The 25,626-nt window shown below is 40.5% G+C and overlaps 1 protein-coding gene across 1 annotated transcript; it reads right to left on the bottom strand.

Moving 5' to 3' along the window:
- Positions 1 to 177: 177 nt before the first annotated feature.
- On the bottom strand, positions 178 to 22,025 carry LOC133392722 (uncharacterized). Its single transcript, XM_061653522.1, has 3 exons — positions 21,841 to 22,025; positions 15,566 to 17,061; positions 178 to 290 (listed from the first exon to the last, which is right to left on the bottom strand). The coding sequence occupies exons 2-3, from the start codon at positions 16,587 to 16,589 to the stop codon at positions 178 to 180; spliced, it is 1,137 nt and encodes a 378-aa protein (XP_061509506.1). The 5' UTR covers positions 16,590 to 17,061; positions 21,841 to 22,025.
- Positions 22,026 to 25,626: the final 3,601 nt, after the last annotated feature.

Below are 25,626 nucleotides of genomic sequence, written 5' to 3'. Positions count from 1 at the left end.
AAGCACCGCGCGTACGGATGCAAACTGGCGTCGCGCTATTTTGCATCGTTACCACTCAGAAAGCGGTTCCACAGCAGAGTGGCATTGAGAATTTGGCCGGTGAGCAGGCTACCCTAAAGGCACACATGCGCGTCCAGCTGACACTGGTCGTGCGGTACTATGCACGCTGGTTCAGGACTATACACGCTGATGCTGTTCGTGCGGAAAGTCGCCGGCTGGAACATGTCCATCGCCGACAATCGGGATCGTGAGCGCTGACGTTTGTACCGCCGCGTCCCGGTGTAATGCACCTGATGTTTGTCGTTGACGGGAAGTTACTGGAGGAATGGTTAGGTTATCTTCGTAATGCCCGGAAATGCGTACAATTGATGTGACTTTCTTCGCTGTCCAGAAATGTCCAGTTGTGCTGCGAATCCATAAGCTTCGACCGCACTATGGCGTGTATCACTTATGTACGTTCTGTCCCAGCAGTAACTCGAAGGGAACCTGTGCGTGCAGAAGTACCCTGCCCGGTGACTACCAAGGTTGTGGCCACGGAAACAAAGGCCACCTCGGGCAGCGTTATTGGTCGTGTTGCGGAATTCTTCAGGGTTAGCTTGTGTATATAGGTTGTGTATATATGCGTAGTTCTGACGGGAATGGTAGTACTACTCGAGAAGTAAAAAAAAATCGATGTATGTTTGGCGACAAATGAGCAGAACTTAGCAGGAGGAAAATGATACAAACACAACTCGGAAACGCTCAACATTACTTATTTCATTCAGCACCATACCGCTTCATCCACATCAGAAAAGTATCGGCGCTCATTCTTTATGGACGCGTCGGACAGATTTCAAACATTCATCCATCGTTGCTTGTACAGATTGCGACACTGGCTCGATGCATTCGTATGTAACACACACGATCCAATAAATTGTCCATCGTCAATTGTATTTGTTTTGGAAGCGCGATGTGCGGCAATTGAGCATCGCAAAAAGAGCATGCAGCGATACGGTAAGAATTATTACCCGTTCACGCGCGTCCAGTTTTCAAAATGCAGTGCAATAGATTATTTAAACAAAGTCCAATAAACTATTCACTCATGGCCCTATCACGAATGGTGAGCGTGCTTAGAGAGTGCTATCAAGCGCGCTGTATTGTGCGTAGGGCTTAGAAATGGATTTAAAAATGACCGCCGAGTAAATTTGGATCATTGAATACGGGTGAGATGGGATCTTAATTGTTTGCACAGCGTGAGGGTGTAGCAAAGGTTAATTGATTTAGTTGCTGTTGGTAAATGATTGACTGCACAGGTTTTGATTTGATTTTTTACTGTAGTCATTGATGATCTACTGCCACGAATGTGGGATAGAGTGCGCTAGATAATGCATAGAAATAACCGTACAGTCACTGCTATAGCAGGAATCTTTTACTAGGATGGTAAACATACTGATATAATAATTGATTCTGCTAAATGTATACTTCAAAGATAGCGCTAGAATGTTCTAAACGTTACACTTGATTGTTTTATTCATTGAATAGGTCGATCAGTTCAACACCATTAGCAAACAATTCAATTCTGTGAAATACATTTTAAGAATAATAATGGAAACTTACAAATTTAAGCCCTCAATTGATGCAACCCATTTTGTTAAACATGAATTGCATAGATTTTCATTTAAATTTTTTCCCTGTCCGACTTCCTCACTACTACGTATAATCATCAATACAGAAGATTATATTGCACCATCTGGAGGATTAAACGGAACGACTAATTGATCATATATTATAGCCTCTTACTTCTCCACCGATGGTAGCGGGTGGCATTTGCAGTAGTCAATAAAAAAGAAAACCTTATTATACTCATTTTCACCATCCTTTTATCACTACATTGGTATTGCCTTGCCTTTTTGCTTTGAAATACTGTTCTAATGTTTGATTTTTTAAATAATTTTCCTGTTCAATTATAAACGTTCCTTTGCGTTGTTTAAATGAAGTATAATGTCTCGATAGTTCCATTCAAACCCTCTCACATACCCAGTACATGGTGCGTAATTGTCTGTTGCATAATTCAATACGGCCGGGCCGTGCCTACTAAACAATAAATACATAATTTAAGCTTCTAGGACAAGGGTTATTTTCAGCGCATAATGTGTGGCTCATTTAAAAATGCATTTCGTCTGGATGGATGTTTGTTCGACCGGGTGGGTCTGGTTGGTACGGTAACAGACATATGGTTTAGGATTATTACCGAGCGAAATGGAATGTAGATTTTTGAAGAGTTTCCACGTACATAACGGACTATACGTTCAAATGTGAACTCCTTTAAAATATTACATGAATGGGGTGGCTGAAGAGTATTGAACTGAGAGCCGGATAGAACGATTGCACTGTATACAATCCAACTTCGATTGGGTGTTGTAGGTCGATGAAAAGCTTGTGAAACCCCCTAAAAGCATCTGGATGCAAAATGTTCCGCTCCGTCTTCATCCATGCGCGTCCGTTAGCGTTCTGGTGACAGATGATTGCGTTGAGATTATGAAATTCGTCCATATTATTCGCTCAGGTTCCCGTATACTCCTTGCTGGCATCAACATCTCGACCTCTCAGTGCATTCAGCAAAAGGCGCATTTGATACAGAAGATTTATGTGCGTCTGGATTCGGGCACAAAGATTGGCTTACGGCAGCACTGCATCTGCTGCTGACGGGACGGAAGTTGATTTCTGCAGATGCTCTGCGTACTGCAGTTAATTCGGCAGAAGTTGTCAATTGTGGCAACATCTGAACAGCCGTCTCTCGAGTAGGAACGATTCTCTCGGATAGAGGACAAATGATATAGGTACGGCTTGGATAATTTTCGATGTCTTGATTTCTGGTACGAGTTATTCTTCGTGGATGCATCAATTATTGACGATGGAGATTGCAGACAAATTACATTGTGGGGTTTGTGAAAACCGTACAGAAGGAGAAGGGTAAGAAACGGACATGAGCTGATCATCATTGTGGGCGTGCACGTTTCATGCAACAGTGTATGCACCGTTGGGTCAAATCTACTACAGGATGCCATTAGCATAAACAGATCGAAACAGGGCCGAGTTTGTAATATTCAAATCACCGACAATTGGTCTGCGACAGATAGCCCTTGAGAGAGCGATAGATTACACAATTAATCTCGATGTCACAAGTCAAGCCGATAAAGCCATTTCATCGTATGAGCATGGTGATTTATAAATGGTTCACTTAAGACGCTGTATAGGATTGAAATGTGCATATAAGCGGTAGTTTTACTGGATATGCATCTTGGAGTGTATAAAAGTACCGTTGCTATTCTGATTTGTTATTCTGTTCAACGTTATGGATGCTTATGTTAGGTGCTGTGCAGCGTTTGCTTTAATTAGGAAAAAAGAGTTTCGTCCAATAGAAACCCAATTTGAAAAATGGCAAAAGATGGGCCGGCCAACTGTTGCAATGGACAACTGTCCGGTTGCAAAATACTCTAGAAAGTTTAAGAAATTTTTTAACATAATTCCAGATCGTTAAAATTATTTTCCCAAGCAATAAATATTATTCGGAAGTTGTACAAATAATGTTCGTAAGATCGACAGGTTATATTGACACTTCCTTTAAGTACAATAATCTAGTTCAATACGATTACATCAAACCGAATACACTGGGTGCGATATTCTTGATTCTTTAAAGGCAGACCTGTCAAAAATAGCGAAGCTCGCTGCACACCGAAATAGTTTGTGTTATGCGTTTTTGATAATTGCGTATCATTTAGAACGTTCTCCGCCATATTTTCAACTGGGGTTTCAATCACTTTTATGCGTCTCGTACACGCGTAGTTCACTGCGAATAGCAAGAGTTTGAATAATTGAAGAGTGAGCTACAATATGATCAGAAAATATGGTGTGATTGGTAAGCAGCACTACAGTCGGTAATGTTCTCGGGCCCACAGGGATAATTTTGTGCCACCATCTTCAACACTCACATGCAGCCTCTCCAGAGTGCTCTCCGCTTTGCATGGTGTGATCATGATGAAAAGCATGATAATGAAAATTTGTTGATTTTTCAATACAAATATTTTCCCCCAATGCCTCAATAAATGCATTCATCAGGGGTCGGTTGGTTCGGTTTCGAAGGAATGATAGTACGCGAGCCAAGGTATCAAATATGCTGAACACTGTAGCGATGAATTTGGCTAGTTCTATCGCGCTATAATGCCACGAAACATACGGTGTACGGTAATGTGGTCGCGATGGTACGATACGCGTCGTATCCGGGAGTATGCGATGCCGCTAGGGGTTGGCAAATGAGTAAACCACGTTCGAGGGGTTTGAACGTGAAATAGGGGCAAAACTCGGTCAATGGCAGATGGTGCTATGATATGCATCCCTATAAAAAGCATACCACAACACCGGATGAGTCTTATCATGAATATAGAAATTATCATTTATAGCGGTCGATATTGCATCCGGGAACCAAGGCAGGAGCAGGGTATTCCAGCTTCCAACTTTTACCAGCAAGTCTTATTCTCATTCCACGTGTAATCTACGTTGAATTCTACGTTCATGCTGGAGCTTGTAGCTTGTGAATGGTTGGAGCTTGAAACAGATGAATGCTTGCAGCTCTAATGAGATCTTGTAAACGACAGGAGATACATATGCTCAGGAGTGTTGTACCATTAATTCTCGTGTGAGTGTTAGTCAGAACGGGGAGCCTTAAACAAGCGCCAGATATTGTATGATTCTTTAGTGTGTGCGATCGTATGATTGTCAGAAGCAAAGCAAGAGATAGATTATTTTCATGGGATGGTGGCAGCAGGAATGCGAGAGAGAGAGAGATATATAGAAAAAGAGAGAGAGTGGTAGAGAGAAAGAGAGAGAGAGAGAGAGAGAGAGAGAGAGAGAGAGAGAGGCAGAACTACTGGCTAATTGAACAAGCCAAATTTTCATAAATTATCTGCTTGTTTGATACTAAACTCACTACTCACTAACCAAAATTTGTGTTTCCGGATCAATTTAAGTAATGACTGTAGCATTAGCTAACAGGAAGAGAATTCCAGATACTCCCCTTTGCTTCTGTTCTATTCACGAACGCATCTTTTCGAATGTGAACACTCTTTAGCATAACTATTTGGTTGTGCATTGGGTTTGGTTGAGCCGGTCACAGTTTGAAATCCCAGCCCAGCATTCCTCTACTCGGTCGGTAAATCCCTTTATTTATCTCGCAGCATTGGCGGCATTCGATTTTACCGGATGCTGTTGTTTTCCAATATACACGATGGCTACTGGATGTGTGCGAGCGTGTGCTAATGATTTCGAACGTGAGAAAATCCAACGGTGCGTCCAAGCGTGCTTTCTCCCATTGTTTGAGGTGTTGGTTTATTAATGGTATTTGTTTCCGTAAAGTCTATGCTTGTTCTGGGAAATCGATTTTAGTTGCGTGTTGTTTGTATCCTTTGTAGTTGGTATGTTGTATGTGTATACTGTGTTTGGCGAGTATCAATGAGATGACCAAGGCGCGAACCATCGATAATTGCGCGAACAGTCATAGGAATCTGGTTGGTGCCTTTGAAGCTATATTGTCAACAATAGAGGTAGGTGTGTTTTGAACGATACAGTTGGCTTCAATGAATACGCGTTTAAGTATTATGCATGCACATGCACCAGACCATTGAAGGAGAAAAAGGAGTAATATTAGCTACACGCTGCATGACAAGTTTGGTTTAAACCGATTCTCAACCGAACTAGCAGCTTCTCCTGATAGCCTAAGGATTGACTTACTATCTGTACGGAACTTATGAATCTCGAAAATCTGTATAAATGTATAGGCTGATATAAACGCGTAGGTTGTTACGTCAAGAGGAATAACGTTGAAGATTTTTGATGTTTTATCGTTTTTTTTTACGTAAATTTCCTCAACTATTACAGTGTTTTTTCATTTGATAGAATAAAAGTATCAACTATTGATAAACTAATGACAACCATTGGAGATGATAGCACAACCGCTTCAGATGAAAAGACTAAATTTTCATGTATATGGCAACCGTCGCAGATGAAAGCACTATTGTATCACTTGATATTATAAATCTGGTACGACATGATTTTGCGAATATATCTGCGAAGAGCTAAATTTTGCCACAAAGGAGTGTTTTTTTTTTAAATTTCATGCTCACAATAATTATTTTATTATTATAATAAGTACAATTACAAAAAATATGTTTACAAGGAATGAAAAAAATGCTGGTATGTTTGTCAAAATGTATCCATAAACGTGTTTATACGCCCGAGTATGTGCTTTACTGGTACCGTGGTATGGAAGAGAAAGCAATTAATTAACTAAATAATTACAACTTAATTGCATATTTCTTGTGTCAGTTGCAAAAAAATAATCTGATTTAGTTGTCTGAATCTAACTCTGGATGCATTTAGTCGTGAATGCATGTATTTTGCTGGTAGTGTCGCACCAGCTTTGTAATATCAAGTGATACAATTATGCTATCATCTGCGATGGTTGTCATAATAGTGGATACTTTTGTTCTATCAAATGCAAATCAAATTGACACTGTCCAAATCTGACGAAACCCTCTTTACCGCGTTCGAGAGGAAGATGCTCAGAAGGATACTTGGCCCGGTATGTGTGGAAGGACAATGGAGGAGCCGTTATAATGACGAGCTATACGAGATGTACGGCGACCTCACTGTCGTACAGCGTATCAAGCTAACCAGGCTCCGGTGGGCTGGCCATGTTGTACGCATGGAAACGGACGACCCAGCCCGTAAAGTCTTTTTAGGCCGTCCACAAGGACAGAGGAGGCGTGGTAGGCCCAAATTAAGGTGGCAAGACGGCGTGGAGGCGTCCGCCATTAAGGCCGGGATAACGGACTGGCCGACGAAGGCGTGAGACTGTGAGCGATTTCGGACACTCCTGAGGCAGGCCAAGTCCGTAAAGCGGTTGTAGCGCCGGATAAACAAACAAACAAACAATCAAATGCAAAACCCTGCAATATTAATCATTGACAAGGTGGTCATTACTATTAAACGAACCGACGGAATAAACAGACTACATGTTATCAATACCTGAAATACCACAAACCCCCTTTAACGTGTTCTACACTAAAACATTTATCCGCTTCGTATTCTAACAGTATTCATTAAAATAGGATTTTAAGACCATTACTAAAACTCTATTGATAAAAAAATCCAGTCATTTCCATAAGATAATTCTACTCCAAAACCATTTTATTTCTCCGTTGTGCAGGTGACATTTCAAAATAATAAATGTAATAAGGTAAAAAGACAACAGCTTACAAGCACTTTGCCTGTTCGCCTAAGCTTGGATGCTTGGAGGAAAGAAATCGTACGAAACATCGTTTGGAAATGACTTGAGACAACCTTCCTTTTAAGCGATAATACATGTTTTTTCAACAGCTACATGATATTATTTCTACTGTACCTATATGATTTGCTCCTTTTAGTACAAAAAGCAATTGAAATAACATTCGTTTCACTGTATATCTACACCTGAATACTATGTGCCGGTCTTCCGACACCGTTAAGACCGACAGTGCTGAAGGCTTGTGCGGACAGATGAACCAGTGAACAAGATACAATCAAAATGGCACTGCTTTTAATCAATTGCTTCAATAACACTATCCAACACCAAAAAACACTAAACACCTATATGTATACTGAAGCAGCTAATGAGATGTTATCATTTTTACGGACTTGCTTATATTTAGGGCGTGAAGTTGGATAGAGCATGCAGAATAAAGTACACGTTGGTATTTAACACTATCATGATGCTCAGATATTAAATGTACAGTTTAACTTTCCTGGTATTAGTCTCTATCCCACCACATTCTCCGGATTCAGAACCATGATCAACGTGAATGCACGTAAGCATCACCATTTTCGAAACTCTGTCTCTGGACTGGGAAGGTTTGTCAGAAATATCCCGCAGATATCTCTAAACACACATCAGGGAGTGTCAAAGTCACTAGAACACTGTGCCCAGGTTCGGGGCGGCAAAACGTGCTGCCCATAGTTTGGTGACTGTCTCTTACGGTGTTCGGACGCCTGGACGTATAATCGTTTCTTCTGCCAGCATTCCACTGTCGTCTCCCACTGGCGGCTATACCATTTCCCGGGTGTGCACTAATTGTTATGCTTTGCACTTGCTTTATTTAGCAGCCCGTTTCGGTACTGGGCAGTAAGGCGTACAAATATAACACTAAAGCGTCACCGGTCGCATGGTTATTGTTTGGTGGTTGGCTTAGGGAAGGAAGTGTCAACGGCCAGATGGTGTGGGACTGTAGTTTTAAGGAGCAACATTTTGTCCTCACACTTTACCGGTCTCACTGCGGTACTCATCTGCGGTACAATGTACGTGGAATTTGGCTATCAACTAGTAGGAAATATTTTGGGTAGGGTATGAAGAATAGTGGAAGAAGTGCAGCGTGCTGATAATCCAAAAGGGGAGCAGTGGGTCCAGGACGGCATTGAATTTATTATGCAGTACAGCATTTATTTTACTTTCATCTGCTCGCCTTCCCGGAACTCAGCACACCGAAATAAAATCCTCAGAGAGTAAGGAAGCAGAAAGAGATGATCGTATTTCTTGAGCAGTAGGCTTTTGGAATACTGCTGCTTTACAAAAAAAAACAAATCCCGGTTTTTTGCTAGGAATCGGGAAATATCATGAAATATCATAACATAAAATATTTCTTTACCCGTAATACCTTTATGCAAACATGTATTAAATGTTTTCTCCAGAGAGAGAGAGAGAGATAAACAAAGAAAGAGAGAGAGAGAGAGAGAGAGAGAGAGAGAGAGAGAGAGAGAGAGAGAGAGAGAGAGAGAGAGTTATCCAAAAACACATTTTGCTTTCACAAAAACCTAAAGCGATAAACAATCAAACAGGTTACTACCGTCAGCTTTTCTCTCTGCAAATTTACAAGCGCTGTACGCACTGGAACATGATTCATTGCATTATGTTTGATTGTTGATTGGATTCGGTAACCGTTCTTGCTGTTCGACGAGACAATATTGCCTTCAAGAAAGTACACCTCACAAATACCTGAGGTGCAATGACAACGCAGCACGGTGTCATGCCTTGCGGAAACTCGGACACTGTGATCCAAACAGTGAAGTGCAAACTAATTCTACTGCACTTGCATTAGGCAATGCGAAGGAGTTTCATTTGTTCGATTTCTGCTTGTGTTTCCATAGACGAGAAAGTGATACAAGCTTCATCAAATGCACTACAACATAGCAGGCGAGGTGTTGAAAGGTGGCCAGAGAGTACAGAAGAAAACAAGTTAAGCAATGTATGTAGAATAATTTTGTACGATGAGACTCAAACAGGATTTGGTATAGCTTGGTGCACATGGTGTAAACAAAAATTTTCATAGCCACATTACGCCCATTGGGCATGAATCACCAAATTCTATATTCATTTGTGTGAATTGAAGATAGCCACGAGGTTCCCGTTACGGAAAGAGTTAGTCTGTTTTTGGCAAGCATTTGAACGATTCCTGCACAAATGATGCTTATGCTAACTATGGTAACTGTACCAGTATTTGGCAGTGTACCTGTTTTCGGAGGGGAAAAAAAAGTGTAATTACGCAAAAACGCGTTGAAAAATGTATCAACACATATTTTTTACATAGAGATATGCTCATTTGTTATTCATATACGACATTTCACATCATTTCCATGCATATTTTAAAAAAATATTAAACAAAATGTGCAGAGTTCAACATGTTTCGGCAGATTTGCTGTTAGCCAAGCCAGGCAGGTTTCATTATTAACAGAATCAGAGCACCAAAACATTCTATGGTTGCAGATTTTATACTAGTCCGTTTGGAATTTTAAAATCACTAAAAACAAGTAATTATTCACTTTAAATGCTGCCAAAAATTGGTACACGGAAAATGTTGATTTTTGACAGATCAATGCTTTGGCTTACTGCCGAAACTTGAAACAAAAACGCACTTTTGATTTCGTCGAATATTCATTTAAAACTTGATCAGAAAACTGTAATGCGTATGTCAACACATAACACCACATTTTTTGTATCAAATATCACCAATTTCACTATAAATAATCAAATAACTTGAGAGAAAAATTATAATTTGTGAGCCGGTTGGAGCCCTACTCTATAGCCATCAGGCAGTCTCATTTCTCCAATGCTTACTTTGATTGTAACTCAAATCAAAGTGACTGTAAAAATTGCCAGCAAAATGCCCAATATGGGCAACATAAAATTAATAATTTAAACACTTTTCAACACCATTGTTAGCAAAGCGAGAGTGTAAAACTGTTTTAAACATTTTTGTCTACCAATTGGCATTAATTAAAACATTTACCGACCCGTATTCGCGTTGCCGAAAATAGGAGCACAGCCTGCCCGAAATAGGACCAAACTGCCGAAAATAGGAACAAAAACAGTGTTTGCATTTTCATGAATATCGCTAGAAAAAGTATTTGAAACAGTAAATAAAAAATAGCACAACATAATACGATAGTTTATCGTTCAAAATAACGACACTTTCATGAAAAGTAATAAAAATTGTAAGTGTACAAGCAGTTTTTTATAAAACTGCTGCATAAACCTGCCCAATACTGGTACATTTACCCTATATACGAGCCGATTTTAGTGATTTTTCTTTGAATGCTTGATTTTATTTTTGTGCAACAGTTTCAGTGAATATTTTGTTTCAACAGTTTTGCTCTAGATGGTGTTAGTAAGGAGCGAAGTGTGGAATAGGTTTTTCAGTCGAGGGTATTTATTTTGCGCAGGGGTGGTTAAACTAATGATGATTGGTGAGGTGAGAATGAGTGGGAAAAGCGTTCGGAATTTATTGAGTTTATTCAAATCAACAATTACGGAATGGAATGCTTACGGATACGGGTCCAACCATAGCCGAGCGCTGATTATACAATGTTTGCCGCCTAATCAAATAATTCATCGAACAAGCCAGAGAAATTCAATTTCTTCTGGAGCGTAATTATGAACCTTCTATTGATCGTAGTTTTGCTTGTTGATTGGAGACAATGATACGATATGTCAAAATGATATGACATGCAAACAGCGCTATGCTAACAAGTATAATGGATGATTATAGGTAGCGTCATATTGATTAATTACAGTACTGTAGAATGCGATGTGTTAGAGGTTGTACATCGAATGTTTGTGATTTTATCACTACAAAGTGTAGTTATCTATCCATAAATATTACACCTGTTCTCACTTTCCTCTGAATCTTTATCCGGTTGCCTTGGATCGCAATCCATGAGAATGGATCGCAATCAACTACGTCTGAATCGTTTTCAGCTTGTCGAATTGTCTTCAGAGCTTGTTTTCATAATTGTCGAAGGCAGTCGCAGCTGAATAGTGATGACCTATAAACAAACCTTTTATAACAGTTCACTGAGTATTACAAAAACATGTAAATTTACGAAGCGATCTAAGCTAGTGATGCAATCGAGCGAAGCGTGGTGGCGAAATCAATTCATATTTAATATTTACGGATTCAATCGAATCACACTGCAAACCTTTTAACATGATCGGCTCGTCACTTGTCGCATACTCCAACACACCCATCCATCAGTTTTTGAATATAAATTTGCCCTGTGTCTCGACAAATCAATTGAAATGAAAGCGTATGATGATAGTGTGAAAATGACCACACCTTCTGCCAGACAGACCCATTCAAAATTAAACCGTTTTGATTCCCATGACATAATTTACATGACAATCAAGGCTTCACGTAACAATGGCGACATTAAGTTCAGTTCCAGGAGCTGGTACAAAACAACAACAGCAAACATCAAGTGAGAGAGGTATCACCGCTACAATCCAGATGTACCAAAAACGAAAAAAAGAACTAAAAGATAAGGAGACAAGTCATGTCTGGTAGGAATGAAGCAGAGTTTGGACGTGAGTTAATTGTAAGGTGGTTCATTTGACTTTGAAGGTTTTAATTGGGTTCAGTCCGGTGTTCTATTTCTGTTCGAGTGAATTTCCACTTTCAAAAAGTGAGTCCACCTGTCAACGTAGTGCCAGGCGCTCATCAACGTAAATGTCATGCTGTGTGCTTCTTTGCTCAGTTAATTGAGAAAAAAAAATTAATGACATAATGATAATATCTGTTCCAGCTTCCAGTTGCTATATCTCTTGTCAAAACAGTCATAACTCGATTAAGGATAACAACAAATCAGAAACCTTGTTGAGAAATTTTTTTTGTGAACAAGTCATCCGATTGTGATAAAAACATGTTTTTTAATGTTTTTTTTATGAATATAGCTACTCAGTCCTAAGGTTTTAAATTTTTAAAGCACTATACCGCCTAGTGATGTGCTGTATGAAGCGCACCCACGACTCCGATCCGACTCCGACAATTGTTAGTTCTATTCCGACTTCGGCAAAATGGAACCACTAGATCCGCCCAGAGTCGGAGTCGTTCGGAGTCGTCCGGATTCGGAGACGACTCCGACTCCGGGCGACTCCGGACGACTCCGAACAACTCCGAAGACTCCGAACGACTCCGAACGACTCCGAACGACTCCGAACGACTCCAGATGACTCCAACTCCGGGCAACTCCGGACGACTCCGAACGACTCCTGATATTGCAGCGCGGACCTACCTTTCGGAGCCGATTCCGAATTTATCGGAGTCGGATCGGAGTCGACTCCGGATTTTTGTCAACTTTACCCATCACTAATACCGACGCTTTATTGCAGTTTTATTTCTCCAACATTTGGTCACAAGATGCCGAGAGCGCAGAACGAAGACACTTCAGTAGTTCGCACAATATGCTTAGAAAAAAGATACATAAAAGCTACTTGCTTGTAAGTGGGAAGGTTTTAAATTGTATTATGGTGTTTTTTATGACCACCATCAAATAATGCCATCCAGCGCTGTTTATTTTTTATCCTCCCAAAAATACATACAAAAACGAGTAAACTTAAGCTCTGGTTCGCTCTGCATTAAGAATCTTGAGACGAGTTAGGGAAACTTCTTCGCAAGCGGATGCTTACTTGGTCGAGTTTGAGAGGAGATTTCACCGGGATGCACTGAATTATTGCGCGGAAAATTTAGCTCATAGATTGGTAATAAATTCTTGGAGAAAAGGGTATCAAACAACGGTGCAGCGAAAGTTCTGATGCCATCCAAATACACTAGTGGGACGATGTAGCCACAAAGTGGCACGAAAAATTTAAGAGCATAGTCTTGTTGAAACTGTGACATTACTTCAAATAAGATGGAACCATGGGGATGGTTTTTGAGTGAAAAACAAAACACAATCTGCAGGCACTTTCAATAAAAACCTTTAAAATATATGTGCTGAAAATAAAAGAAATGCAACCAATAAACCAACCCAACCGGGTGATAGCTTTGGTCGACGCCTGTCACTGATATCGGCTGCAGCCGCCTGCAGCACGAGATGCCAAAGAGAATGTAAAAAATTGATGACCTTCCATCCCACCCCGCTAGTGTGCAGGTTCGTCCGGCTCAGCATTTCCCTTTGACAATGACTTTTAAACGGTCTTTTTTTACACGCTTCCGTTCCGACCACGATCACCCACATGTGTTTGTCTGGGTACAGCCGATGTGAGCTTGTGTTGATTTTCGACGAACGTGTCGAGCCCACCTTCCTCAGGATTCGGTCAGGTTATCGAGCCGAGGTACCCTGGGCTAGTCACCCGTAAGCCGTCCACAACCGGAGTGTGTTCCGGTTTAATGGTTTCCGTCGACTTTTATAGACTGGTGATTAAGCTGATGATATTTTTATTCCATCATAAAAAAATGCTGAAATCCATGGCAATCGATTCCGTACGCTCAGTCAGTTCAGCCTCCCTACCCTCAATGGTGTAGTGCAGGCTGCTGTTGTTATTATTAATATTTGTTATGACCAGCAACCCGATGGTATCGCAGTACACTGTCTTCGGTTCCCACGGTTTGCTGTTGAATGGGTACTAATTTTATGACTTTATTAAAAAGTATTCGTTTTGTCACGTTGACCGTCACCGTGGTGGTGGCGGTTTTTCCAACTGAAATTTGACGCCGGCGAAATCGTCGTCACTCGTTTGATGTGTTGCTGTTTATTTGTTTGCATGCTGAGGCTTTGGAATAACCGCCTGCACAACATGCGATGATCGCGTATATGGTTGCCGTCTACTGGTTCAGTGAAATCATGTGGATATTGGATTAAAGATTGTTGGATAAGCCGGTCGTCAGTAAAAGGGTGCTTTGAGGTACAATACGTGTGTGTGTAAGCAATATACAATTTGATACATTTTATCAAAATATGAAATTGGTAATTGGAATTTATCAAAATGTATTGATTTACATTTAATGTTATTTCACCAATTATTTGTTCTTATCATGCCATATCAAAGATTATTCACAAAAAGTGATTAGAAATTGTATTATCCTGTTACATAATTATGAAGCAGAAAAGTTTTAATAACAAAGATCTGTAAAAAAAACTATTTATATGCATGATATTCATAATTGGTAATAATTTTTATGCTGGTAGAACTACTCATAATGGTGTGAACATGTGTAAACAATTGCTTAAATAAGAAACATAGATTATTGATGGTGTGCTCAGTGCAAGCAGCAAATTTAATTTATTTATTCAATTGATGACAGAGGAGAATTTTGAAGCTGCGGGGTGTAGCGCTTTTCAAATTGATACAAATAAAAGGTCAAAAATATCACACCAACCTGCTTATTTCTTTCAAAGATAGAAAAACAAAAAAACACAGAAACTACGAATGTAAATCTTATTAAACCTGTCGCGCACACGAAAGTGTCTTTCGGAGCAGCAGCTTAAGACAGGCACAGTACACGCCGACTTAAGCACAATAATGAACGCACCAACTGGTTCTTGGCAAGTAATGGCTTCATTAATTTATTCAATTGATTTTATACTCTAAAAATGCTGACCGTCGTCGATCAGCATATTCTTCTTAATCTATTCTTCTTAGCCTATTTTTCCATTTAATCGTTAAACCAGCGCGCATCGCTGGCGCGTTGCATAACATAGCTAGTCAGCATTTATTGACCTAGCAACGCTTTGTTTTTTAAGCCTAAATTGTCGTCAGCGACATCCCTCCCCCCGTAAATCCTCGTAGGGGAGTTACAATTCTAGGTTTAAAGTGGGTGGCCTGCATGGAGGAGGACCAATATTTTGTTTTAGATATTTCTTGATTAACATCGCGGAAACCAAGATGACCGTAATAGAAACACTTAGTATGGTTATCGAGAAGAGTACATAGTTACTGGTTACTGATTCTACTTCGTTAGACTTATCTTCTTTTGATATGCTTAAATTTAACATGGGTTTAAAATATGCTCTAACTTGCTCAGATTTTATTAGCATCGTCGGTTGTATTTCGAACTTGCTCGTCAAAATGCTACAGTCTAGTGACAAGGTTATGATTCCGATTGAGCAGCTTGGTGTAGTGAGTGTTTTATTACATTTTAGTAATATCTTATCAGGGTTGGTAGAGAAGAACAGAATACTGTTTGGATTTGTAAGGTACCACTTTTTACCATTTGTTTGGTACCACTTTCTGTGTGTAGTAATGCTGATGCTATGCAGTCTGGTTCTCGTTGTATTATTTTCTCAGAAGATATGTAATGCGATTCGTTCAGTTTAACAATTTCCTTCGGATATAAGTAACTAGTTTCGTTGATGGCTATTGTATTTTCGTGTATGTCTAAAATCGTATAATTAGCAAAGTTTGGAATGGCTATGACTTTAAACATCTCGTAATTTTCTATCGATACAATTACGTTTTTGATAGAAAAGACTATTTCACCATTTTCTATCCTCCTATTGGTTATTTCCGAGTATTCTAAAACATTATAATGACTTGCCATCTTTCTTCGTATAGTTTGTTTTAACATCTCTTCATCCTCTAAATATAATTGGTTTGAATCTATTTCGTGATACTTATTTATCATGTCTTGTACTAGAGCGGTTGTAAGCATGATCGTTTCTTGTATGTACTTTGTTAGAACTTCATTTTTGTTATGCTTAAATTCTTTGCTGAGAACATCTATACCATCATAGAGTTTGTCTATTCGGTGACGTAAATTTTCTGTTAACTCATTGTGTTTTTTATTTGTTTGGGTCAAACGTTCGGACACATGTGTAATTTTTGTATCCTCTGCTGCTCTGAAGGCTGCTAATTGCTCGTCTATGTCGTCTCCCCCGAACATGAAATCTTTTAATATACCAAATATTCCCCGGGAGCGTTTTGTCCTTTTGTGACTTATTCCTTGAATTAGTTGAATTGCATGGTTGCATTCGCGCTGGATTGTAACTTTTAGATCTGAGAGTTCGGAGTCCGTACTATTAACGGAGTTCAATACTGTGGTTAAGTGTTTTTTCAACGTCTGTAACGTATCCGTATCATTTGCCGGACGTGTCCCCGTATGGAATGTCGTTTCCCATGCTCCTTTTTTCAATAGGAGTGTCCCAATATGATCAAAGTATATTCCTGGTTCAGGGATAGGTACGATCGATAAGCATTCGACTTTAAACAGAGCGGCTATGTATATTGTTATTTTAAGGATGAGCTCCATGATACGGGCCTAATTTTGAGCTTTTTCCTTTTTGGTATTTGACTTGCTAGTTCTTCTGCTTTAGCTTTTATAACGTTAAGATTTGTTTCCTTCCTTTTTCCCCAATTTGGAAATGTTTGATCTCGTTTTACCTCGAGTACTGCTAGTTTTACAGTTGGCCTATTAACTACATTATTACCTACTTTGATTCGTGCTGAACGAGTTTGTCCGTCTACGCCAGTTACCAGCTCGCAGATTCGGCCTTTAAACCACTTTCCTTTCCTTTGTTCATCGGGAAACGTGACAATATCGCCTATTTGTAATGGTTTGGCCGGTTGAGTCCACTTTTCTCGTATAGAGAGCTTTGGGAGATACTCAGCTATCCACCGTCGCCAATATTGTTGTGTGATTGCCTGGGCCCTTTTCCAATCGGACCGTACCAATTCTGTTTTGGTGATATCTGAGATATTCGGCTCTGCCTCGCCGGAACAACCTAGCAAGAAATGAGCTGGAGTTAGGGGCTCGTCATCTTCTTGTTCTAGTGTTAAGTGAGTCAATGGTCGATTATTTGTTAGGAACTCTATCTCAGTTAGTATTGATCTGAGAACGTGTTCTTTATAACTCTCAGCCATGGGAAGCAGACTCTTGATTTCTCCAACCATTCGTTCCCACGCACCTCCAAAATGAGGGGCGCCTGGTGGGTTAAAGATCCATTCTATGCCTTCTGAGGCACATCGATATCTTATTTGTTTCATCTCATTGTCGGCTCCGACAAAGTTGGTCCCATTATCGCTGTATAGGAAAGATACCTTTCCTCTTCTGTATTGCAAATTTTTTAAGCAAACAATAAAGGTGCTTGCCGTTAGATCAATGGCTATTTCTATATGGATTGCTCTTGTGGTTAAACACGTAAATATAACACCCCACCTTTTTTCTGACCGTCTGCCTATCGTAACGAATAGGGGGCCGAAGTAATCTACTCCACAATGCGTAAATGGTTTTTTAAACACTGCTGTTCTACATGTTGGCAGTGGTGCCATTATTGGTGGGATTGGTTTAGCTCGTGCGTTTTTGCAGTATTGACATTTGTTTATTACGTGCTTAAGACTGCTTCTGAGATCTATCACCCAGAATTTTTGACGAACTGCAGCCATCACTGATTCGCTCTTCTGGTGGTAGTACCTCTCATGATAATGTTGCAGGATAAGGTTTGTAATGTGATGCCCTTTTGGTAGGACAATAGGGCTACGTGCGTTAAATTGAAGAAATTTAACGTGTTCAAGTCTTCCTCTAGAACGCATGATCCCATCTTGGTCCAACATAGGGCACAGGCACCTAATTTTACTGCTGCCATTAATCGGGTTCTTCAATGAGAGTTGTATCATCTCCGTTTGAAAGCTTTCCCATTGAGCCTTTTTTATTAAGTGGCACTCAGCTAAGTCAAGGGTAGCTTTATCGATTGCTGTCGAAAATGACAGAGATTTAGCCTTACTTTTTAACCAATCCAAGTACTTTAGTGCGTACGCTACCGATCGTTTTAGACGGTGCCAGTTGGAACACCATTCGACGGAAATGGCGTCATAATCTATTCTTTCCACTGTTCTCGAAGTGTTTACCCTTTTCCGGTCTTCAAATGTGTCCGGAATGTCTGGTGTTAGTATTTTTATGTCTAAATTTTTGAGAAAGTCGGGACCATTTAACCATATTGACTTTTTCTTACAAGTTTTTGTAGCTTCTGTAGCAGGGTTTTCTGCAGATGCTACCCAGTTCCACTGCTTCGGAGAGTTGAACTCCAAAATTTCTCCGATTCTCAGGGCTACGAACTGATTATATGTTCTAGGTTCTGAGTTAAGCCAAGCTAGAACTGTTTTTGAATCGGTCCAAAAGAATTCTGTTTGAACCCTTAACCGCAATTCCCTCTTGATTGATTCGTTTAGGCGAGTGCCTAGCACTGCCCCTTGCAATTCAAGCCTAGGGATCGACAGTGGTTTGGTAGGAGCGACTCTTGATTTTGCGGCCACGATACTTATGTCGATGCCTAAGTCGTGGACTGTCCTAAGATACGTAACTGCGGCAAAGGCTTTTTCTGACGCGTCTACGAAAGTATGGAGCTCCCTGATCTTTACGTTATTTTCAATCGAAAAACATCTAGGTATGGATATGTTGATCGAGTTTTCGATTCGGCTTATCCAGTTTTCCCATTTTTCCTTTATGGACTGTGTGACTTCGTCATCCCAGTCTAGTTTAGTTTTCCAAAGATCTTGCATCAAAATCTTACCTTCAACAGTAATGTTGGCAAGATGGCCTAGAGGATCGTAGATTTTCATTATATATGAGAACATCTGACGTTTCGTTAGTGTTTTAATATCTGCCCTTTTAAACTTGTAGGCAAAGACGTCAGACTCTTTGTCCCAAACCAATCCCAACACTTTATCGAAGTTTTGATTTTTCTCCTCTATGCCAAGTACACTTTTCTCGGATAACCTGTTGGTTGGAATGCCTTTCTCCACTTCTTTTGAGTTGGAAAAGAAGTTTCTCATAAAGAATTTAGCATCATCATGTATTTTACACACCTCCGAGATAGTATTCACGGCTGTATCAATATCTGGATAACTATCTAAGTAGTCATCTACGTAGTGGTTTTCAATAATCGCTTTTACTGCCTGGGGATAAATATTTTTGTAACGCAGTGCGTTCTCGTTCTTCACAAACTGAGCACAAGTTGGTGAGCAAGTTGCCCCAAATGTCATCACTTGCATAACGTAAACTTGAGGAACGTCAGAAGGCGATTCTCGAAATAGAAATCTTTGAGCGTCTTGATCTTCCCGTCTCACCTTTACCTGGTGATACATTTCCTTGATATCTCCTGAACAGCCTATTTTGTGTTCCCTGAAGCGGAGTAGCACTCCGAACAGGGACGCAGTAAGATCTGGACCGGAAAGAAGTTGAGAATTAAGGGATATATTTTGATTTTTTGCAGCCGCGTCGAATACTAAACGTGGTTTGGGAATGGGTTTATTATGGTTTATCACGGAAAAGTGGGGAATGTAGTTTATTTTTCCGTTTAATTGCAGCAGTTCCATTGGTGTCGCCTTACGTGCATATCCCTTTTCAACGTATGCGTTTATTTCTTTATGATACCATAATTTTAAGTTTGGATCCCTTTCCATTGCCTTCTCTTGACTTTTTAAGCGCGTAAGCGCTTGTCCGTAACTGTCTGGCAATTTAGGATTGTCGGTTTTCCATACTAAACCAATTTCGTATCCGTCGCCAGTATTTTTAAGCGTGTCTTTCATAATTTTTAACGCTCTTTTGTCTTCTTCAGAGGCACGGGTTGGAGTAGGTTTAACTCCAAATTCCTCTGTAGAAAAGAAACCACGCAAGATTTGCATCATGTTCTTGTTTTCTTCTTCGTACGTCTCTGTCATCACAAATGAGTTCTCTGTGACATTTGGCGTATTCGTTCCCCCAAAAATGACCCAACCAAGCCTCGTTTCATGGGCAATTGGTTCGTTTGGTCTACCTTCTCGATATTTTGCACCATGGCAAAGATACGAATGAGGAAGGCCTAGTAGCACGGTAGGCCTCGCATCTGCATAGCTAGAGATACTAATGCCTTTCAAATGTTTAAAATTTCTTTGCAAACACGGAGCATCTATGGTTTGAACGGGAAGGTTAAGTTCCCTTACACTTCTGAGACCTTTTACTTGAAATTTTCTTTTGTTAGCTCCCTCTACTGTTATGGGAACTATCCTACTTTCTGTCTCTTTTTGAATGCTTCCGTCCGTCCAGGAGAGAGTTAGCGGTCTTTTTGGTCCGTGAACGTTTAGTTCTTTTCGGACACTTTCCAAAATGAGGCTAGTTGAAGAGCCAGGATCCATGAATGCATAAGTTTCGAATTTTCTATCATTATGGTGCAAAGTGATGGGCACGATCTGATAGAACAGATTATTCTTTTCCTGATGGCAATTTATTTTGTTTGTAGGTTGCCCTTCTACCAGATTTCTTTTATGAAACATACTATGATGCCTTTTGCCGCACCCGTACACACTACATTGTGGTGGTAGACGACAGTTTTGGGCGTTATGGTTGCTGTACTTGCAGCAATTGGTGCAAATTCTATGCCGAATGAAAAGAGATAATATTTCATCGGGCATCTTACCGTTCAATTGTCGGCAACGAGTGGTTTCATGAGGAAATCCACAAATTAGACATATCGTTTGCTTTTCAGGCCCTTTAAGACGATGCTGCATGTTTTGACGGTTCGACCTTTCTTGTTTGGCTACTCCTTCGTTCGCGGCCAGTATAATGGCCAGTTCTTCAGAGGGTTTCAGCCATTCTGCTAGGTCTTTTAGCGTGAGATTCTTATTATCTTGTTTCCTACTTATTGTGTGTTTCAACCATTCGTTCCGAAGTTCGGTTGAAAATCTTGATGTCAAATCGTTTAGCAGCCTCTGGTCATTCAAAAAACCTTCTTGCTTCAACAACACCATGTTGTCAATGAGATTGCGCAAAGCGTTGGAAAATTCTAAGAATGCTGAGGGATTATCTATCGTTATGTGCTTTACTACTAGTAATTCTAACAGTAAAGACTTGTAAATGCTTTCAGCATTTCCAAACATTTTGTCGAGCCTGTTTAATACAAGCGGAACGTTTTCTGGGTTAAGCATTAACCCACTAACCGCACGAAATGCTTCGCCCTTCAGATGCTTTTGCAGCCTATTCATGTTTTCTAAATTTGAAAAATTACAAGCTCGGGAAGTTTCTTCGTAGGCTTGTTTAAATTGAGGCCAGCATTTATAGCTTCCATCGAAATCTGGAAGCTTTGAAAGTGTTACTTTCGAGTCCTTAGAACACAACGATTGAACCATTTTGTCTAAACTCTGAGTTAACAGTTTTACGTCTAAACTTGTCATTGGTTTTTCATTGACATCTTCTGATTTTTTGTTTTGTATCTCTTCTTGTAGCCGTTTTAGCTCTTCTTCTATTCTTACTTTTTCTTTTTCTTTTTCTTCTTCAATTGTCATTTTTTCTTTCAGCAGTTTTTGCGTTTGCATTAGTGCTGATCTATATTCCTGCCGTTCAACTTCCTTATCTTTACATTTTTTGCATAAAAAATCTTTAACGGGTGATTTTATGTCTAAGCATGACAAGTGAAACCACCTGTCGCAATCAATACAAGTTATCAATTTCCCTATCTCATCTGGGTTCGTGCATAATTTGCAGTGCCCATTCGGATTTTTTTTAAAATCGTATTCCATCTTGAACTCACCGTGGTTCAGATCCGCTTCAGCAGGGTCAACTCCTATTCGGCTGGTCAGGGACGGCTGGATCGGGAGTGATGTCTTCACTGCTGCTTGTTGGTCTTCTCAGGATTACAATACGACGTCTTCCGTATTACGTGCCGGTTGCCCTCAAACCGAGAACGATGGTTGCCTCAACCGGAACGATGTTTTCTTAGCCGTGGGTCGGCGGTCATACACACGACGGTCATACACTCGATGGATACACTCGTCACAATTAATTTCTTCAATTTGCTCTTCTTACGTTACACTGCGTCGGATGCCTTATGCAATATTTAGCTCGCGGCACACGTGTTTCGTTATACGTTTCGTCGGAGTTAACGTCCGATACTTGCGACGCACGCGTTTTACGATAACTGTTTTTTTTTTTCAACTGGCGCTAAACTGACGGTTTCATGTTGCGTTGCGAGAACGGATGCACCTTTCGAAGCTCGCGACGTACACGTATTGGTCACCTTTTTCACTAGTTCAGCATTTGCCTTATACGTTGGCAGTATCGAGTTCACTTTCGATTGCGTCACTTCACTAACGGTAATGACCGCGTTCTATTCACTGTTGTGTCGTTGCACTTACAGTTCTTTTGCACTCACTCACCGCCGAGGCGCTTCTCGGGTTTTGCTTCGTCGAGCTCGCGGCGTACGCGTATTGGTCACCTTTTCACTAGTTCAGCATTTGCTTTATACGTTGGCAGTATCGAGTTCACTTTCGATTGCGTCACTTCACTAGCGGTAATGACCGCGTTCTATTCACTGTTGTGTCGTTGCACTTACAGTTCTTTTTGCACTCACTCACCGCCGAGGCACTTCTCGGGTTTTGCTTCGTCGAGCAACTGGTGCGTGGCCCTTCTTCCTGGGCTGGCTGTCGTAGATCGGCTACGCCGGATCGTCGTCCGTCGCCGTTGTTTCACTATCACAACCCTGCTTGGGTTGCTGTGGGGTCTATTCACGCCTCTACGGGCTTGTTACTACTTCGGGTTTTTATTTCCCGATTTATTTGACTACTTGCCGAACCATTGGTTGATGCGTCCTCTCTGGAGCCACCATTTGTCGCGCACACGAAAGTGTCTTTCGGAGCAGCAGCTTAAGACAGGCACAGTACACGCCGACTTAAGCACAATAATGAACGCACCAACTGGTTCTTGGCAAGTAATGGCTTCATTAATTTATTCAATTGATTTTATACTCTAAAAATGCTGACCGTCGTCGATCAGCATATTCTTCTTAATCTATTCTTCTTAGCCTATTTTTCCATTTAATCGTTAAACCAGCGCGCATCGCTGGCGCGTTGCATAACATAGCTAGTCAGCATTTATTGACCTAGCAACGCTTTGTTTTTTAAGCCTAAATTGTCGTCAGCGACAAAACCAATAGTCTCCGAATTACATCACCGTTCAATTACATAGGTCGTAAAAAACGATGAAGTGACAGCAAACGATAAATTTAACACCAATCATCGCGCAGTCTAAAAACGAATAAAACCTCTTCATCAAACGGCAGATACCAATAAATCATTTCTGCACACAAAAAGATGCCGCGACATACCGCAAAAAATCCTTTTATCAACCCAAAACCACATCCACGCCATGCCTTCACTCACTGAAAGCAAAAACGAATCTTAATCCATATTACATAAAGTAGCGAAAATGCAAGTCGCAAGCCAACCGGAAGCGCTAGTGCACCGGCGGAATCGCGGTGAAGAGGCCAAAAATAAAAGAGTGACCAAATTTTTCATCCACCATTATTCCAATAACGAATGATTACGAGATGAAGCAAATTATGTCATTCGGAAGAATGCACAACCCGGTATGAAAGTCCAAACGCTAACAAACGGAGCGTAGCGTCCCTTTCCTCATTTTCTTTGCCGGTTGGTACAGAGGTGGAATTGGAGGCAAATGATAAAGAGAAAAAAGTTTACGCTGTACCTGTGCCTGCCGACCTATTAAGTGTGATCGAGTGAATTTGAATACTCTCTTTTATGTAGCCAAATCTGCAAAATGGTACCCCGTCGTTCCCGACCCAAGTTCCCTGTTGGCACGTGCAAGCGTAGCTGGTCATGCTTCCTGTTTTTAATACAGAGTATCACGAAGCAAACGGAGGCCAGCAACGAGATCGCTTGTGCCGGCGTATTCAACCAACTCTTTAGTTTGCCCCGTGGTGGTATTGAATTGGAAAGTTCCTGCTTTTTTGGGGCAGGCTGCGCCGCTCCCTGGCTCGCAGCAAATTGCATTTCGCCTTCACGCGAATGACGCTTTTTCCTCCCACGTATTTTTCCGTAGCCCTTTCAGCTAGTGTCAGCGTAAGAATGTGAAGAGATTTTATCTACTAGATTGAATTGGAACTACATGACGGAAGGCCAACGCTCACTCACCGAAGGCTTAGGCATTCTGTGTATCTTCAACGTGCCTCACAACACATACACCGCTGGATTATCTACCTTTTTGTTTGATTGTGCAGTTAAATCGTAATTTTCCTCTCCAACCGGTCTTACGGGATAGCAAGCGAGACACTGTATTCTAACCCATATCCAGCTCATCAGATCATACAGCCTGTTACGGTTACGGGTGTGATTAAGGAAAAAGTTACTTCCCTACAAAAAACCTTGAAAAAGTCGTCCGCGGGCACTATCTTGTACAATAAGCAATAGCTGATCTAGAAAGAAGACGTTAGACAACAGTTCATATGGCAGGAAAAATCTTTCCTGGCGTATCCAATTTTCCAACAAATTTGTTTTTAAGCAAGAGTGGGGAACGTGAAACCTACACTATGACGCTGGCAGAGCTCATAGAAGCTGCCGTATGTGAGCGCGTGTTCTTCACACGTCTAAACGACACATCCGGAACTAAAGAGTTAAAGCTGAACCATATCATACGATGTTGATGAGAGTGCCTTGCAATGAAGCTTCCGTCCCGTTTTGGTGGTAAAAATGAAATGACTTTCATGGCCAAAAGCATTATAATCAAATGATGCAATTTGCAATGTGATTGCAATATCATATCACTTGCATAGGCAACCCTGCACGCGGAGGAAATAGGTAATGACATGAGACTTTGTTTCTTATGAAAAGTATTCATAATAGTTTGATAATTTGAAGCAAACATAGAACCAAGACTTAGCAAGTGTTTCGCGCAATTTTTTCGATAATCATAAGAGTAAATGAGTGACGTAACCGATACGTGTTGAATTTCATACATTTGCGTCAAGGATGTTATAAGAAAACAGGTGGTTAAATATTTATTCTGACAGCTAGCCATTGGAGAGCCCACTTGTCACTGTTTCCAAGTTCATATACGCTATTATTAAAAGATACATTCTCTTTTCATTGCAATTTGTAATTGAATAATAATTATGAAATTATTTTTCTCATTCAATTTTAATTTGTTTCGTTAAATACGTCAAAATATGTTAAAATTATTTTATACGGATTTTGAAGTAGAATGGGATTAAACAAAGCGACTCTTGCTGGATCGAGAACCCGCACGTCAAGAGGCAGGTTGTCAAAATGCTCTGTATTCTACCACCTGGTCTCTTGTAATATCCTCGGTTGGCGTTGTATTCCGCACAATCCCTCTCCTTGGTCTACGCTCATTCTACACCAACTTGGCTCATTCTACACCAACCAACTATCCGAAATGGTTTGAGTTTTCGATGGGCGATTCAGAACATCCCCCGAGTCGTTCTTCATATTACACTTTAAACAAATGATTTAAGTACAACAGAAAATATTAAAATGCAAAACGAATGTAATAATAGTTTGTT

This window comes from Anopheles gambiae, chromosome 3 (genome assembly GCF_943734735.2).
Source record: "Anopheles gambiae chromosome 3, idAnoGambNW_F1_1, whole genome shotgun sequence".
In the NCBI taxonomy this organism is placed as follows: domain Eukaryota; kingdom Metazoa; phylum Arthropoda; class Insecta; order Diptera; family Culicidae; genus Anopheles; species Anopheles gambiae.
Note: the sequence above shows the minus strand (reverse complement) of the source record. Positions and strands in the feature narration are given on the sequence as shown.